This window comes from Lepidochelys kempii, chromosome 1 (assembly GCF_965140265.1).
Source record: "Lepidochelys kempii isolate rLepKem1 chromosome 1, rLepKem1.hap2, whole genome shotgun sequence".
NCBI lineage: Eukaryota > Metazoa > Chordata > Testudines > Cheloniidae > Lepidochelys > Lepidochelys kempii.
In genome coordinates, this window is record NC_133256.1 from 239,785,487 (window position 1) to 239,805,017 (window position 19,531).

A 19,531-nucleotide genomic window follows, 5' to 3' on the forward strand; every position below is an offset into this window, starting at 1 on the left:
AGAAGATTTAAACATGCCAGGTAACAAAAGACATGTGCAGAAATCTGTGGGAACTGTATAGTAGGAGGGAATTCTTTAGAGGGGACACAGGGACCATCACTAAGTGTCATTTGTACTTTCTATTCAGGGAATAGGGCTGCCCCTGCCTGCATTCTCAGCTGAGAAAGACAATTGTTTATTTGGACAGATATGGTCTTATAGAGGTATGCCATTTATCATACTTTTCTATGTATTTTGAAATACAAAGCTGACAGATTTAGGAGCTAGACTGAAAACAAATGCTTTTGAATTCAGACAGGGGTGGAAAAGAGAGGGGGCCGTGTTTGGTCTATTCTTCCCTTTTTTCATGTACAAATTCCATGGTAATGAAGCATATCATATTGACCACCCTGAAGACTTCTGTTTATCCATACAGCAGGTACAGCATGAGCAGCAATAGCATGAGCTTCCCTGCAACACCCTGACAAGGTGCCTCAAACCTTCTACATGGGAAGAAATCATGGGAATTACACTGAAAAGATGTTTCAGAGTAGCAGCCCCGTGTTAGTCTGTATCTGCAAAAAGAAAAGGAGGACTTGTGGCACCTTAGAGACTAACCAATTTATTTGAGCATAAGCTTTCATGAGCTACAGCTCACTTCATCGGATGCATTCAGTGGAAAATACAGTGGGGAGATGTTATGCTCAAATAAATTGGTTAGTCTCTAAGGTGCCACAAGTCCTCCTTTTCTTTTTACTGAAAAGATGGACTCAGTTATCAAATGTGTCTCCCCACCAGAGCAGGGTTGTTCCCTATGGTATATATTCAGGCTTTAAATGTTCCTAATGAATGGACTTCCATCATTTTACTTGGAAGATTATTCCATAGATTAATCTCTCAGTCAGGAGAAATATTTAGCATAATTTGCACTTCATTACTTCTAATTATTATACCCCTTTCCTCACCCTATATGATGGGCACTGGAGGATTTTAAAAGTGGGAGGGCCAAGCCACCAAAATTGGCCAAATTTGAGTGGCACTGCAACCCTGTGCACCAGGTTGCAATGCCACTCACTCACATTTGGCCCATGGTGCAGGGGCAGCCATCATGAAAAAAGTGTGTGCAGGGAGGAATGGCCCTTTGGCTCCTGTCTCCCATGCCTATGCTATATGATGCCTCTCCATCTTTGAGGTTTGCACCCTTTCAGTGTTTGTAGACTATTTCCAGGCTGCCCTCTTAGGGCTTGTCTACATGGTGCTTTAGTGCAAATTAGCTGGGGAGCAAATTCTAATGCTCACCAGTATGTCGCGCACCAACTGAACTGTGTGGCCATTTGTGTGCACTAGAAGTTCCCTAATGTTTGAAACAGGACTACATTAACGAGCACTAGGGAACTTCTAGTGCTCACCAGTAGTGGCCACGCAGGGCAGTTAGCATGCTCCACACTGGGGTGCACCATGTAGACAAGTCCTTAGTTGTCTCTTCTACAAGCAATATATATGGAGAACTCTTCAGTTTTCCACAGACAAATCACTCTCCCCACTCCCTAAATCATTTTAACTGCCCTTCTTTGAACTCCCTCCAATTTGTCAATATCTTTCTGGTAATGGGGTGCCCAAAACCTAATGCAGCATCCCAGGTAAAGTTACAGCAGGGCACTATTACTTCTCTGCTACATGATACGATACCTTTACTGTACATATACAACTCAAAACTGCATTGGCCTTTTCTGCTGCCACATCACATTGCAAATTCATGTCTAATTTGCTATCCATTAACACCTTTTTGCAGTATTTCTACTTCTCAGGTTTCTCTAAACTAAATTTCTTTGTTACTTTATTGTCCATGTTTCTAAACTCTTTAAGTCCCTTTGAATTATATTTCTGTCCTGTTTTTTTTAACTCACTCTCATATAGTGTAGTTGCACATTTCATCAATGTATTACTCTCTCTTCCAGATCATTGATGAAGACATTAAATAAGGGTAAACCTGTGGTACGCTGAGAGCCCTCCTCCCAACTTCATACACCAGGCTATTTTTATGGTCTTTTAGCCAGATTTCAATCCCCATGATTGTGCTCCTGTCCAAGTCATTTTGATTTAAGTTTCCAAATATGATTTATTGAGATTCTTGTTCCACTGATGTCTATGGGAGTTTTGCACTGCTTTCAGTAAAAGATGGCCTAAAGTATCAAATGCTTAACTCAAATCTAAATGTAACTTACTATAGCTCCTATGTTTCCTTCATCCACTAATTCTGTAATTCTATCCTGTCCCATCAAAAAAACAATGACGTTTGCGGGTAAAATATATTCTTTATAAACCTTATGCTACTCACTTCAGTCTCCAGGGGCCATTCAATCCTTGGCCTGCCTGCTGAGATAACCAGAAGTGGTGCTAATTAGTGCCAATTGTGCTGGTGGATTTTGTGATGTGTAAATGTGTCCAGTGGGAAATCAAATGAGACATGGCCATGTACATTTTCTATGGATTTTTTTGGAGTGGTGGGGAACCAAGGCATAGGGGGGAAACTACCCTGTAAAATAATAGACTTTTTTTTTACCCAGTTTACCTGATCTCAAATGAAAATGGAAAAGTAGGGACAGGTTTCTCGGTGGCTACTGGGATGCTGGGATTTTTTTGGAGGAAGACCAAAGGGCATCTACACAAAAGATTCTAGGTTTGGTTCCCAAAGTTCCACCTCGAAAGAGTTGCCTTTAGACCTCTGTGGAGTGGAAAGTATCACAATGCCATGGAGAGTCCTGGACTGGGACTACTCCTGCAACTTCCCATGGCACAAATCTCACTCTCACTTACACTCCACATTTCCCATTGATTTTCCTGCTATACAGTTTTACTCATGCCAGGCTGATTATGAGGGAAAGAAAATGATGCAACAGTCAAAAAGTTCTCTAAGTCGTTCCAAAAGTCAAAACAAAAGAAAACAAAAAATAAAAGAAATTTTCAAAACAACAAAAACAATCCTTAAAAGGAGGAGTGGGGGGAAGAAACAAAAAGAAAACCGGGAAAGACAAATGAATGTTAGAGCAGGCACGATCATGGACAGACGCCAGCTACTTACGTTCACCTCGGTGATTGCTATATCAACAATGCTACCCACAACAATCAAGGCGTCAAATGTATTCCATGCATCACAGAAATAGTGCTGCATGTGGCAGAGAAGCCGAGAAAAGAGAGAGAGAAAAAGAGAGAGAGAGAGAGAAAGAAAGGAAAAAAGGTAAAAAAATATTAAAACAAAAATAAAACAAAAACAAAAAAAAGCATGAAAGAGGGAGAGAAGAGAAAAAAATAAGAAAAGAAAGAGGTTACGTGGGCATATTAAATAGTCTCTTACCACTTTATAGTACTGGCTGCTCAAACCTCTGTAAAGTTTCACATGTTGGAGGGTATCAACAAAAGCCTGGTTAGTCAGAAAGTTACACTCAAGCATGTCTACCCTTTGGAGGGAAAAAAAGCACACACACCCCAAACTCTGTGCGCTTTCACCAGTCACAGCCAGGGGCGTGCTATGACAAGTGAAAAAGAAGGAGGCGGTTCCCCCTCCTTTTTTTTCCCCTGGGAGAAGGAGAAGGACGACGGCAAGTTCAATAAAAGCATGACTAGAGGGGGGAAAAAAACCAGAAAAAAGAGAGAGAGAAGGAAACAGAGGAGGAGGAGGAGGAGGAGGTGGTGGTGGTGGTATCCTGGGGAGGGTAGAGTAATACTCACATTAGTTTCACTGAGAATGACGTCTATAATGCTGCCAATTACGATGAGGAAGTCAAAAACATTCCAAGGATCACTAAAGTAACCCTACATAAGGAAGGGGCAGGCAGGATGGGGATTAAAAAGGAATGTTAGACAGACAAAAACAGTTCAAAATTACCATTAGAATTATTGCCTTGATACCTCAAGCAGTTTTGCTCTTAAATCTGCGCACTGGTTTAGAGACCAAAGACCAGTTCTTGCATCTCTTATGCGAGCCGCATTTTCTCCAGCCAATGTAAGCATTGAAGCCAGTTGGACTCCCTGCTTGAGTAAGGACTGCTCTGTGAGTAGGGGTTGCAGGACTGAGTCCTTCAGGTGTCAGAGCCACCTTTCTCCAAGTAACCTAACACCTTCCGCTATTCTGGTTTTCCTGGGTTGCGTAATTTTGGGGGGAGGGGTAAAGGAATGGTGACCCTTGGTTCTCGCCAGTATTCACTCCCATGCTGCAAATGAGAAATGGCCACTGGGTCCACATTCAGGCTGTAATGGACTGTGCTGGGGCTATGAAAGACCAGGTGTCTCTTAAGAAAAGAGAAAGAGGGGCCTGATAAAATCAGGAGATGGGTTAGAAGGAGCTTTTACAACTCATTGGTTATCACGTTTGGTTCTCTGCCCAAACACCCTTTGTGGATTTGCAAGGCACCATGAGCTTCTACTGATTGTGCCTTAGCTCTTCTCTTCAAGGCATTGAGGCAGACTGGTGCTCTTAGCAAGAGAGATGCAAAATCATGCTCTTAAGTGTCCCGAGCGTCTGTTTGCCCAAAGCTGGGAATGGGTGATAGAGGATGGATCACTTGATGATTACCTGTTCTGTTCATTCCCTCTGGGGCACCTGGCATTGGCCACTGTTGGAAGACAGGATACTGGGCTAGATGGACCATTGGTCTGACCCAGTATGGCCGCTCTTATGGTCTTATGTTAGTGTTATACTCCAGGCTCTTTATGAGATCCTGCCTGTTGCCTCCCTACACCCCAGTGGAGGGTCCTCAGCTCTCGCTGCTTTAAGTCAAGTACATTATGATATTTTACCCACTCTGTGAATTGATGCTGAGGGCAACTTTATGTGTCCAATTTGCCTACCAACCTTCAGGTGGCACCAGCCTCCACTGCCTACCATCCACCCCAATGATCCTGGGCAGTAAGGGGAGCTAGGATCCAGCATCCTTTTCAGAAAGGCCTTATTCAGTCTGGCTGCTGAGCTTCTGGTTGTCTGTCTCTTTTTCACATTAATATCTTGAGCAAAGTTTTACAGTTACTCTCAAGAGAATTCATCAAGATTTGCAAAATACTTTGCCAAGAGCTCCCCTTTCGTATATGATCCCCCTTTTCTTCAATTTTAGGAACAAACAAACAGGAACTCCTGTACTCCTGTTATGTATTTTGGTTGCAGAAGGATGGACTAATCTGACTTCCCTGATTCCCAGCTGTGTCTTGTTTCCAGCGATATTGAACCTAAGTTGCACTACACTTGCTATTCTTAGTGCTGGAAAGTCAGGTCATGGGTAAAGTGTGAGCCTGAGTTCCCAGACAGTATTGCAGAAAGAAAAGAGGGGAGAAAAAATAATCCCACCGCTGGCACTGCAAAAGCCAGGCTTGGGAACCTGAGATTGTTGTGGGCACAACCAATATCTGGGTCAGACACTGGCAAGGAGTTCCCTTCTGAACTCTGGAAGACAGCCCAGATGGATTCTTCTGGACTAGAGAACTCTCACATTTATGGGCCACGCCTTGGGCAGAACAAACAAACATGCAAACCCCACTTTCTGACTGAGTACACACCAGACAGTTGCTGTGAGGGGAATTGTTAGAATGGATTTTGAAAAGAGAAACAAGAAAAGAAAACCCATTCTGAAAAACACAGCGAACATTTTTGTGTGCAAACATGAAACAGGTTTGTTCAAAACCTGAACTCTTAAAAAAAATTTGCCCAGTGAGTGCAAATTTCCCACTTCATATCCCATATTACACAGTCTGCTACTTGGGGAGAGGAAACAGGAGCAAAAGCAAATTTAGGGAATATTATTATTCAGCATCCAGCCTAGAAAATACACAGCAAACATTAGCATGAGCACAGCAGTGATCTCCAGCATTTCTAGCAACCAGATGGACCTGGAATAAAAGTTTAATTAGAGTTCACCAAGGGGAAGGGGAGGGAGAGAATGGCAGATTAAACTGTAAAGGCACTCACATTTTGAATAAATAAAGAACATATACAGATCACACGGAGCTCCAAGAACTTGCCTTTGTGACCTGACATGACCTCAGCCCTGAGGGCACTTGAAGAATCAAGAGAATAAAGCAGAAGACAGTGGGCCCAATCCCACAGCCTTTCTTCATGAGTACAGTCCCACTGAGGTAGTGGTAGAGCTCACATATTGAAGATCTGCAGGATCAGACCCAGTAACATGTCTACCTTCCATTTCCTTCTCTGTGTTCATCTACCAGTCCCATGAAGGATTTCAGTGGGATTCCAGACAGCTCTTGAAATAGGAACTCTGAGTTTGCTTTTATACAGCAACAGGGGTAAAGTTCATACCTGTTTGGTTGTTTGGGACTGTGCCCACCAAAATGGTAGCTGTTTACTTTTAAATCCATGGATACTTTGTATGGTTTAAACAGCTTTTAAGCAAGCACGGGAGATGCCACCATCATAGAATCATAGAATCATAGAATATCAGGGTTGGAAGGGACCCCAGAAGGTCATCTAGTCCAACCCCCTGCTCAAAGCAGGACCAATTCCCAGTTAAATCATCCCAGCCAGGGCTTTGTCAAGCCTGACCTTAAAAACCTCTAAGGAAGGAGATTCTACCACCTCCCTAGGTAACGCATTCCAGTGTTTCACCACCCTCTTAGTGAAAAAGTTTTTCCTAATATCCAATCTAAACCTCCCCCACTGCAACTTGAGACCATTACTCCTCGTTCTGTCATCTGCTGATTATGATTATGATTATCTGATTGTCATCAGATTATACCAACTTTACAGCAGATCATAGTTTGGGCCTAACCAAGTCGGCCATTTGCTTTTAATGAATATCTGGACTCCCAGCCCAACAGCCAATTTTCACAATTGGTGTAACATCAGGGTGACCACTGGGGCCAAATTTTGTCTTCAGATGAACATGGAAGCCAGTGGATCCAATTCTCTCAGTTACAGTAACATAACATCACTGAAGTCAACCGCACTGCACTGACATAACCAAGCAGTATGTGGCCCAAAGGGAGCTGTGTATCTAGATCCCAAGGCAAAATCGGGCCCTCAGAGCAGAGGTTCCTTTTTTCATCAGAATTTAATAGGCATGATTCTGCTGTCAGTTACACCAAAATAAATCTGGAGTCACTTCATTTACTTTCATGGAGTTACTGGGGTTTACACTGGAATTACTGATGTCAGAAAATGGGCCCATGTTTTGAACCATGGCTTCCCTCAAATGGCAGCTCTGCTGATCCCAGTCAGCCATTGGCTCATTCTGAAAGTCATGAGTCATGGTCTTGTCACCTTAGTCTCCATAGGAGTCACACCCGGTAATGACCCACTGTTGCCCATGTGTGAGGTACACTCGAAGAAGTCTTTCTCACACACTAGGTTGTTTGATAAAGAGGAACCACTGATACTCTTCCAGTTTTATTCATCCCCACACCCAACAGTTCAATGTTTTAAGAACTGAATTCAAAAATATGATTTTAAAATCATTTCCCTACTCCTCTCCTGACCCCTCTCTACAGCAAAAAGGGGGGCTTGAATCAAGAATATATTATTCTTAGTCATACAGTCTAAAGAAATCATAGAGCGCTGCTGCTTATAGTCTTCAAATAAGGTGCAAGGAATATTTTGTTTGGTGCAAATTAATTAAATCCTTTCTTAAAAGCCAATCCTTCTTAGAGACATCATCTGAAAACTGCCCATGTGATTGCTTGGTTTTGGATTACAGTTTGTAATCTTGTCAAGAGTTACAAGCACATATTGAGAGTGAATTAGACCCCTTTGGGATTTGCTTGTTATGACCTCGAAGTACCTCTCAAAGCCAGATTCCTTGTTGGAGAGAATCAGGGTGGATGATGAAAGGCAAGCTGACTAAGGAAGGAGCTTTCAGTCAAATAAAGAGGTAGCAGTTCCAAACTATTTTTCCCACCAGAAAGTTTTGATTTTTTTCCCCCAGGGAAGGAGGGGGAAGTGAACTGAAGGCACTGTTTATTTTTGCAGTAGAGGAATTTAGAGTGCAATACCATAATTTACCCTTAAAGGGAGACGCTCACCCTGTCTTCAGCCATAGAGTTACATACCACTGTGCTGAACTCTCCTGGGATTTATTGAGGAATTGCAGTCACCCCCTTGTGGGAATTTTTTGGAGTACATGATATCTATGGAGCTTGTGTGGGGAGAGGCCAGATTGGTTACTCATGAGCATGAAGTACCCATCATTACAATAAAACACATACATTTTCTGCCCCTCTCTGCACTCCCCCCAAAAAGGAGCTGATAGCAAATCACCCCAGGATCAGTTAAGTAATGACAAGTTGATCATACATAAGCAGTGACTGACTGGAGCGGAATCTCATTTGTGCAGGGGAGCAGACGCTGTGTCACTTCAGAATGAATATGCCAATCATCTTTAGATTTCCTGGCTGTTGAGTTCAGCTAACAAGATACTGCGGTTTGTTTCAATACTAATGGAGCCACTGTGATCTCTGCAGACCATGGCTTTTACATTCTGTGAAAATACTCCTAAGTACAGTAGTTGGGAAGTCTTGTTAACAGCAGAGAAATTTGCCCACGAGAGCCTGTCTGAAGGTCTGAGCTCATAGCCACTTGGCACTCAAAATAAGGAACTGTGCGGGACAGTTCTAGCACAAACCAGGCTATCCCATGCACAGAATTCCTGAGGGGAAAAGGGGGGGGGGTGCTGAATAGTGATCTCAGCTGGGTTAGGAGTACAGGGTCATCTCTGTGCTAACTGATGTGCAGATATTTCTTTGCTTAGCCACAGGTGCTCAATGCACTCTTACTACAAGGTTTGCAAAAATTAACTAGTCTCTTCCACCGTAAAACATATGTAGCTAAAGGGTGCAGCAAAGCCTCAGTGTTTCTATTGGGTGGGATCTGAATGTAGGTCGGATGGTCCCCAATGGAAGAAGCTGCTACAATACTGCAGAAAAATGGGAAAGATATAAAAAGGGAGGGGGAAAGAGAGAGAGAGAGAGAGAGAAGATGGGGGAACTAACAGGAAAGAATACTGACAGGATGACCTGGTCTCAGAGTACCTGAAATAAATCTGCACGTCTAGACAATGGAAAGAAACATTAGTCTTAAGCCAGGTGTCTGTTGGAAGAGGGAGTTTATGGGAGGGAGGGATAGGGGCTGGTTCAAGGATGACTTCCTGATAAGGAATGTGGTTTCTTAGGAGAGCAAAAGTTGTTTGATTGGAATGGACAGCAACTCAGACTTTGCTGATGATCTGCAAAGCCACAATCTGGTACTAGCATAGTACCTTCATGTTCAACACGGGAATACATTTTTGAAACTCTTGCAGGCCACTTGGAGTTGTGTGGTTCACCTCTGGGCTTTTACTGAAAGAGCCTTCTCTGGAAAGTGGCAAGGCAAGGAGGCATCTCTTTATGAAGAAATTTAAACTGAATCACATATATTCCATCATTTGAATCTTGGCACACAGTCTCACCGGCATATCTGAGAGAATCACATGTATTCTGCAGAATATTACAAAGCTACAATAACAACTGACATCAAATGGAGATAATGCAAATTATGTTAAGATGCCATTTAGCCATAACAGCAATCATGGAAATTAGCAGTGCCTAGAAGAGAAGAAATAAACTGGAGGATACAGCTGCTTGCAGATCATGACAGACTATAAGAAAACAGCACCTATTTGCATACTATCAGCTCTCACTCATTGATGGATTAATTTTGAGAGACAGAGTCATTGCAATTCACCTACTGCTTGTCGTAATGAGTCATTCCTGCAGGGAACCACACAAATCCTGTACTCCATCAAAGCTATAAACAGTCAAAGGAGACAAGTTCTTCAACTTCTGAGTCAGTTCCAAAAATCCAATTGTTTTTAAAGGAACATGGTGCTGCTCTTTGCTTATTTAACAAGAAAGCAACCCCTTCATTTTAGGGTAGGACTCATTTTTAATAACCTGGATATCTTTATTTTACACTTCAGTCTCACTTCTGATTCATGAGCTCTCATATTTCCCACATTAGGAAGCTACCGAAAGCAGATGGGTGGTTTTCTCCTGGGATTTAATGGACCGCCCAGACATATTGTCCTTAGCATGTCAGAATCAAAGATGTTGCAGGGGCTGGATGGCTCTGTGATTGGTAATAGAACACAGATACGTTCATTTCTAGGTCTCTCGCTGAATCTGGCTCAGATTATCAGTGACCAAAAATTATTATCCTCTGATTACTGTTTGACAAGGTGCAGTATCTAAAATGGGTTACTGGTCTCTGTTTTGTTCCTAGTGGACAAGAGTCCCCACCTCTCTCTTATGCACACACATGGAAAATCTTCACCCCAACTGGCACTAACTGGCCTCCTGGCTGGCAGTCTTAGAAGAAAGAAAATACTTATAGAATCTGAACTACTCTTTTTCCTTAGAGGAGGTGTCTCCAGATCAGGAGTAAGGGCAATGTTGAGGATGCCTGCCCTGCAACAGTCTGTATTGTATATGTTTTGTGGCTAAAGGACTTCCATTTCCAGATCTTACACTCCAGTTCATATTGCCCAGCACTATGTTCGCTTGCAAATAATCAGATAGATCCTTTCCCACCTGGATGATAGTGCAGTTGGTTTCATATCTTTAGTTTCTTCATTTTTCTAGGTAGCTGTCATTGTGGTATATAAGCACTCAGTCATGTGTGAGGTCTGAAATTCAATGTGTGACCTCAGGGTGCCTGTGCCATAGATCAGGTTAGAAGCACGGCAGAGGCGATTCCCTGTATCTCTGGAGGTGGTACCCATCAGCGAAAGCGCCTCCTAGTAGTGGCAGGAATATCTTTCAGGCTGCACTGTGGGAAGGGATGGAAAATAATGACTCTGAAAAATGACTGTCACTAATGACTGTCACTTATGGCCTCCCTGACATAAAAACATGAACACAAGAATAGGAATGGAATGCTCCCCTATCTCCATTGCTGGTACCATGGAACAATGAAATCAGCTTCTTGACCTTCATTCAGGTGGAACCCTTTCGATCCAGTGAAGCTCTGTAAAGAGCCATGGGCTCTTTCCAAGAATAACATCATCATGAATACCCCGTGGTCATAGTAGGAGGATGTAACCCACAGGAAACCTTACACTCCGGTTAGAACACCGACTTGATGGAAAGACTGAAAAATGGCTGTGATGGCTAGCTATGCCTGAACATATCACATTCTGTATATTGATAACCATGTGCAATTTGCTATCATGTCGCATTAGGGAGAAAGTACAGGTTTCTACATTGGTGGACTCCCCAAAGGCTACAATTAACAGGTTCTGTCATGATCCGGCAAATAAGTATGAGAGAGAATGCACCAAGACACCAGCACAGGAGGAGGAAAGAACAAAAAGCTGGACTTTGCTATAAGAACATAAGAGAACATAAGAATGGCCATACTGGGTCAGACCACAGGTCCATCTAGCCCAGTATCCTGTCTTCCGACAGTGGCCAATGCCAGATGCCCCACAGGGAATGAACAGAACAGGTAATCATCAAGTGATCCATCCCCTGTTGCCCATTCTCAGCTTCTGGCAAACAGAGGCTAGGGACACCATCCCTGCCTATCCTAGCAAAGAGCCATTGATGGACCTATCTTCCATGAATTTATCTAGTTCTTTTTTGAACCCTGTTATAGTCTTGGCCTTCACAACATCCTCTGGCAAAAGAGGATATAAAAGAAGTTCCCTCTTTTTAGGGAAGGGAGCATGACCCAAAGGAAGCTGTCCCCTGCAAAAAACAACTATGAGCAGATACATTTCTAGCAACAGGTAAGGACACAGCGACCAATCATTGACCTTTACAACTGATGCTTCCAGGACTCTAGTAGTCCAGCTTTCCATAGCCACCTGTACCTGACAACAGGAGCAAATGCTTTGCTTTAAAAAAAAAATCAGCTTCACTTCCCTCTTTCTGAAACAGATCCCATGTTCTTTAAATACAATGACAAGTGGGATGCGATGGTGGATTTGTGAGTGGAGGCTTCTGCCTGCACATCTCTGGAAATGAAGAATTTTTGATCCTTATTTTGGTGGAGGATGAATTAGGAAGTGGTAACAGACTGGAAAGCATCCAGAATCAGTGAGAGATGTCTTAGGAGGGGATACAGACTCTGTTCATGTAGGTGCCATGAGATGGAGCTGGACATCTTGTTTGGCATGGCTGGTACAGAGGTAAGGTGGCCCACTGGAACAACTCTACACTCAAGTGACAGTCCTGAGAGATATACATCATATGTTTTTAGACTGTTTGGTTTACTGTAGTTTTCTCTCTGTATTTTTCAAAAAGGCCCTCATTTTACAGAGAGTATAGTTTTTCCATCTATAGAATAAGACCATCACCAATACTCGCTCTTATGCATCGATCTCAAAGTGTATTATAAAGGAGGGTCAGCATCACTATGCCCATTTTACACTTGGGGAAACTGAAAAGCACAGAGCAGTAAAGAATCTGCACAATCTGGCCAGTGGCGGAGTGGGGGATAGAAATCAGGTCTCTTGGCCATCAGGTCTCGTGCCTTATTCCTAGGCAACACAGCCTCTGACATATCATTTCCTAACGGGATAGAAAGTACTGTAGATGGGGCCTTGCTTTACCCTGTTATTTGGCGTTGTTGCTAAATGAAGAGAACCTGTGAGAACTTTTGACCATTTTGTATGAGCCTGTCTGAGGTGACAGAGGTTTGGGATTTCCCTTCTGTGGGTGAGAACAAGTTACTTTTCCTTGATATTGTTCCTTTTCAGTGCAGCTGCTGTTGCTGCAGGCACCATTGTGAATGAGACCCCAGTGCACCATCCCACTGTGCTTTTAACACAGCGTTAATAATTGTCTATATTAATAAAGAGTAATAGCTAATACTGTGCTTCCCACACCGCTGCATTGTGTAGTTATATCATTATTTTTGATCACTCATAATGACATTAAAACCCTCAAGTGCCAGACTGGAAATAAATCTGTCATAATGTTGCAGAAATATGCAAATTCCCTGGGTACGTCTACTGTGAAGGAAAAGGTCCCTCCTTAATGAAGCTCCTATTCAGCATCTTTGTATTTATCTTGCCTACCAGATTACCTATCAGTCCTCCAGGAGGTTGGCTAATCACACTGCACAGCCCTTGCTGGAGAAAATTAGAACAGTTACATATGATTAATAATAAAGAGTACAGGATACATTTTGTGTTGTTGAAAGGTGTTGGACTGTCAATCCCAGAAGGAGGATGTCCTCTATCCTATAAGCACCGGGACAGTGGCAGAGCAAACATCCTCTGTATCTCTCACCAGTGTGCTTCCACCATGACAAAGTGGGGAACACTTCTAAGGGCAAAGGGAGTTCATTCTCCATGTTCATTCAATTCTTGGTCTCTCCACTGGGACTGCCAACAAAGAGATCAATTGGGACCAATTGTGCTGCTTTTTTATGTGACATGGACCCCATCCACTAGGAAAATAGCTCATTTCATACAGGATGTCGACTAGTGTTCAGAGTAAAGAATTTTGATCCCGGCTGACCAGGGCTCAATTGGAACCAATGACCTAGAAATCTGTGTAAGGCTTTGTGTCCTGTTATCAATCCAATTCCCTCTATTTCATTTATCCGATGAATACTTTTCACATTGCACAATTTGTTTGGCTGCGGTAGCTGCCTCCTATATCTGTGAAATGTAACTACATTGCCTGCTTTCCTCTCCTTTAAATTTCTGCTAATGATCAGTGTCCCACAACTGGTACAGTAGGCTCAACAACAAATGGGATTTATGGTTTGCAGATCATACAGTCATCTTTGATTTAAAAACTCATTGAAATCTAAAGGAAGCACCAATGAGGATTCCTTGGATGTTTGCATAAGGGACTAGATCCACTATTTGCTGTGTTGAGGCCTGTAGTCTGAAAGATGTTAGCAGAGCAATCCTGTTCCTGAGACCCCTGCTGTGTAGTTTGTTACATTACTCTGTATTGGAGTGTTTGTTGTTCAGTGGGCTTTTGTCTATTTCAAATGTATTTTTCAACCTAATGAGCCTGCACTCTAAATAAAAGGAATGCGGTTTCCCTTTCTTCAGTTATTGTGTGTGGGTTGGACCTTAACTGTGTTTAACAACTGGTTAAATCCTTGGACCACAGCTGAAATCCAGTCTACATTACAAATTGGAACAATATTTGTAACTGGGCTGGAGACAGCCTGGTTGCAGCCAGGTTTCCTGACATGGCTGCGTTAGCGTAGAAAGGTCCTTAATCTGATCCTCCCACGTGTGCCAGAGTCCTTGATATGCCAGAGGGGCTCAAATCTTCTGGTGTTTGATGCCTGTTCAACAGCCTATGATAGATAGATATTTCTAAGACGACAAGAATGCAGCAATACAAAGAATGATAGATTTCAAAAATTAAGAAACTTCATGAGAATGGTGCAATGGGATGGTGTAGCATGAGCAAAGGCTGGAGCATGCTAAAATATGTCATAACCAAGGCACAACAGATTGTGATCTCTCTGAAAAAGTAGAATGCAAGGAATAAGAAGCAGCCAATGTGGCTTAGCAAAAGACACTCCAAAAAGCTGAGTGTAAAAAAAGGAATTGAAATGGAGTAGTCAGAAGGGAACCAAAACAGATGAGTCAGTTTGCAGGCGTGAAAGGAAATATAAGAGCATCAAATGTATGATTAATGCTAAGTGAAGGGCTTAAAGGTGGAATAAAGATAGCCAAATATACCCAGAGAAAAAGAGATACTAGAGAGAAAGTAGATCTATTAATAAATGTGGAAGCATGCATCAATTAGGGCTGAGAATGGGAGGGTTCTCTAGTGAATTGAGGGATGGACTGGTAGTCAGGACTCCTCTGTGTAGAGAAAGTCACAATCCTTCCTGGAACTGCCTGTGGAGTGGACATCCTGCACCGAATGCAAAACTCATTTACTGTAATGCATACAGTTCTGGATACCTCTATACCAAAAAGATGTTAATAAAGGGAGGGAACTCAGAGAAAAGCAGCAATGGGCCTGACATAATGACCTTAGAAGGAAAAAAATTAGAATATCTAAATATGCCTGCCTTGGCTATATGAGGATTTATGGGGGACATGACAGTCACCTACCTGTAACCATCAAGGAGAGAGAAGTTTTGGCTGCTACACTGGACAGCAAAGGGGAATGGACTATATGATCATTTACATCTCTAATATCTATGATTCCTTGAGACAAATCCCCAGTATTCCCCTTCTTCACATGGGCCAAGATTCAGCAAGGTACTTAAACATATGCCTCGCTTTATTCATGTGAGTAGTTCCATTGAAGTACCACCTGATTTAGTGCCAGGAAGAGAGTGGTAGTAGAAATTCAGTTTTCTAGGATCCTATTTCTGACTCAACAAATGGTTCTGGGAGGGTATAATGAACATTTTCTGAGAAGACAAGCACAGTATGAAAGGCTCAGCAATTAAAGAAACCATTTCCTGATGGCTCTGAACAGTTACAGGATTCACTGGGGAAAATTCATCCCTGTATTCATTCCCTGAAATGCTAATGAAGCCAACAGAGTTAAAGCAGAGACTAATTTGACTCTTCATCCTTTTTCTCTACCTGTATGAGTTATAAAAAATGTGTTCTTTTCATGAAACAGGGAGAGAAGACAGCTCCAGTAAATGAACCTTCCTCTCTGGAAAGGAGAGTACTCCTGTTCTTGAGAGGCCAGTCTTAATGTTGAAACGCCAAAATAACAAACAGTCCACCAGTACCATTGTTTAGCAGTGATGGTATCTTCTGGCATAAGGTTATGAAACAAGTAGGAGCTTCAACAATGAGGGTGATGTACAGCTGATGCACCCCATGACTGTGGCTTAGGACATGAGTGTAGGGGAACATATGGATGTATGGATTTTTACTTCTCCAAGGGACAACATTTCTAACGAGTGGCAGATTTGTTTGGTTGTTTATCAGGCCTTTTATTTATACAATTCTACTGTAGATTAGAGACAGGTTAGAGCTGGAAAGTTTGTTTCCAGAATCCCATTTTCCCAAAGTTCATGAATATGTGCATGTTCGCATTCAGGCCTTCAGTTTTGCCCATTATAGAGCCAATGATACATCTCTGAGTTTCTACCTGGATCTGAACTGCCACAAAGCTTGGGGGTGTTTGCATTTGGGGATCTGACTCAAGCCCATCTCAGTTCCGGATTTCTCTAGCTAAAGACACCTATTGGGCTACTGATCATGGCTAATATCATTGGTGGCATAAGTGGGAAAAAGTCCACTGAAGTTACTACTAGTCTCTTTATAGAAGACAATGTGGCCTAGTGGTGGGAGCATGGACTAGGATTCAGGACACCTAGGTTAAATTCCCTGCTCTGCTTTTATCCTGCTGGATAACCTTGAGCCAGTCACTTCACCTCTCTGGGCCTCAGTTGCCCCATCTGTAAAATGGAGACCATGATACTGATCTCCTTTGTAAAGCACTTTGAGATCTACTGGTGTAAAGGGCTAAAGAACTAGTTTATGTCCCTGACTGCACTAGCAATTAAATTGTTCCCTTGTATTTCATGCCATGTCTGCCCAGGCAGATTATGGGTGTGTTGTGGGCAGAGGGCACAAATGTGTGTACAAATTTCAGACTGGACTCTGAGTTCTAAAGAGAAAACCCTGGAAACACCATCACAAAAAGCTCAGCAGAGTGACTGGAGCTTTTTAAAAATTAGAAACACAAACACCAGAACCCCCTGTTTCCCAAGCCTCAAGAACATCTCTTTAAGCTGCCTGCCTGTTCAGAGTAACTAATCTTGAATCAGTTTATGGGACTTGGCCATTACAAACACTCAAGGTCCATTTGGGAGTCTTATTTCAGAGCAGCAGGTTAATACTCTGCACGGAGATGCAAGGACCACAGTGGATGTGTTCCTTATCAGCAGCCCTAATCATTCCCAATCTCTTTCTGATTATTAGCAAATTCTTTACTTCTCATTCCCTCTCTATGCCTGGAGTAGGTTAGATGCTGATGGGCTGTTTGCCTTACACTGATAAAACCTGAGAGATCTGTGCCTCTCCTCCAGAAAAACATTGCAAGCCTAAAGACATGGGCTTGAGACAGTATTGCTCCTACTAAGTGGTGTCAGCTAAAAGACTGCACTGTCCCCACCACTGGGCATAAATGACAGAGACTGCCTTGCCCTCACAGAGGCTAACTAAAGAGATAGCGCTGCTCACAGAAGGGCGACGTACAGATTCGCTGCAAAGGCCAAGCATTCCCAGTGCCAGGGCTGTGTTTAGTTATGAAACCTCTTGTTTTTCTACCACCTTCAAATACTGTTTACAGAGCATGGAATAGTACTCGGAGGAGGACCCAGATCCTGGACTAAATGTAGTTCCCCAGCCCAGAGAATAGCCTCTTGATTACTGAATCCTTACTCTAATGCAAGAAGTAGCTCCAGCACTGGATTATACAAGTAAATTCCCAATGCCAGGGTGAGCCTGTGCTCACAATTAGTGCTTATGGAACTGATTCCTTCTTGGGTTTTTTCCTTTCTATTATGCTATCAAGAGAGCTGAATGAGCAGGCCACATTGCCTCAAGAAAACAGGGGCCAAGAGATAAATAATGCTAGAGGTCTGTGGACATGATGAAAAATACATACAGAATCAGAAAGAGCCATGATATGTCTTTCATTATTATTCACAGAAATGCCAGCGAGAAACAGCTGTAATAGGAGTAGCTGTAAACTCCCCTCAGCCAGCACTACTACCCCATTGCCTATGGTACTCATGCTGGGAGAGACTGGGATTGCATTAGCTCTATACTTCTCCATGGCCACTTGTGCACACTCCCTACAGTGACTCCTGCAGGGAGACGCTGGGACCACAGTGATGGTGAGCTCCCTGATGGCCACAGCACCTATCTCATTCTCTTCAGTTATTCTTTTGTGAAAAGGCATGAGCAGCTGTGTGATCCACACAGTAACTGCTCCTTCAACAGTTCCTGCTGGGACCCCTCCTGGGAGATACTGCGATTAGCTATAACTACTGGGAGATACTGGGGCCATTCCTTTCCAACTATCCTTTAGGGAGTGGCTGGGAGAGGAGTAGGTATGTGACAACTTCCCAACATCCAGCAGTAGTTACATTACCTATATGGTGCCTCTTGCTGGGTTCAGAAATACCAGCAGCTGTAGAAAGTGGTGTGCTCCCTAGAGCAAACTCCCTAGCTTTAGTTCTGTGACAGGCCTGCTGCTGCTTCTCTCACATTCATTTCTCCTGCATTGTCCTCTCCTAAAAGCCTTTCCTGTTGTTGCTCAGGTGAGAGCATGATACCTTCAGGTCCTCATCTATGTCTCCTGCTCCTCTGCAGTCAGTCATAAAGGAGTAACTGCTCCATCACTTTCAGAAACTCCTCAGCCTGAAAAGACTGGGCTTTAGGCATAACATCAAAACAGCTTAATCAAAGATTGGTTTGGGCTTTACTGCTCTGGAAACGGCAGCCAATTACATCTACAACAGAGACCCCATACGCATTTAAGCTAGTCATTCATACTTGGGAAAACTTAATGGCACTTAAAATCCCCTCTTTAGCTTCTGCCGGGGAACTTGGGATGTTTCAGTGGGAGAGGCGGGTGGCTGTATCTTAAAGCTCTCCCTCTCTCAGATTGTTCAGATAACTTAGGGATAACTACCCATTTGCAGTCCATTTTTTATACCATTCATGGTAGTGGGTGCCCAGCCCCCACCTAGCTGAGGGCTGCACCACCATCTTTCTCAGAGCTGGAAGTCTGTGCCCAATTTACATAGATAAAATAGAGCAGCACAGTATAGCTGTAATGCATGGCCCATAGAGATAGTGACTTCAGATCCCATCATGCAGTGGTCCACCTTGATCCAAGAGGCCTTCCAGAAGTAGGTGGTATCCTTCTTTGGCAGGCAGTTTGAATCAAGATGGAGCAGTGCATGATGGCACTTCTACATGCTTGAAGGTCACACCTTTGTGATAAGGAGGGCAACTGGGAGTTACATTGCAGAACACATTTGATGTTCCAAGATTTACAAAATCACTGCACTTGTACAGAATATAAATCAGCATTAATATGCTGCTTAAGGCAGGCTTTTAGCTGTATTAGCAATTTCCATAGATTCATTCTCCCCACCCTCATTTTTTGGGGACAAATGCCCTGTTTTACTGTTTTTTCCCCTTTGAAGATATTAGTTCATCGATTTCAAGGCCAGAAGGGACCACTGTGATTGTCTAGTCTGACCTCCTCTAAAATTAAATGAAGTGTTGGGGCTATTTTTGGCGCTCAGGCATTTTTAGTTTCTATCTTTAATATGGTGTATTCCTGTAGCTGGCTGTTCTTTCAGCATGGGTAGGGGCAGAGTTATGGTTGATGCTGGGACCTTAACTGAGAATGTCCTGGCTTTCAAGACTCTTTATTAAAACCCTGATGTTCTAGTATGTGTTAAAGAGTGTTAAAAAGATATGCCATATAGTCTCATCTTTAATTAGGTCACAGGGAAGTTTTAGTTCAGAAATATTCTCAGGTTATTTTTAAACTCACAGTGATCAGAGCCCATAGCAAAGCTTGAAGAGTGTAACAAAGC

General features: G+C 42.9%; 1 protein-coding gene across 1 annotated transcript in view; it reads right to left on the reverse strand.

The window, feature by feature from the left end:
- The window catches only part of CACNA1C (calcium voltage-gated channel subunit alpha1 C), a 704,670-nt gene that overhangs the window by 76,619 nt on the left and 608,520 nt on the right, over window positions 1-19,531 (reverse strand). The window contains exons 31-32 of the mRNA XM_073320186.1: window positions 3,709-3,792; window positions 3,062-3,145 (exon numbers count right to left, since the gene is read on the reverse strand). Coding sequence (XP_073176287.1) covers window positions 3,062-3,145; window positions 3,709-3,792 — 168 coding nt within the window. The remainder of the gene's footprint in view (window positions 1-3,061; window positions 3,146-3,708; window positions 3,793-19,531) is intronic.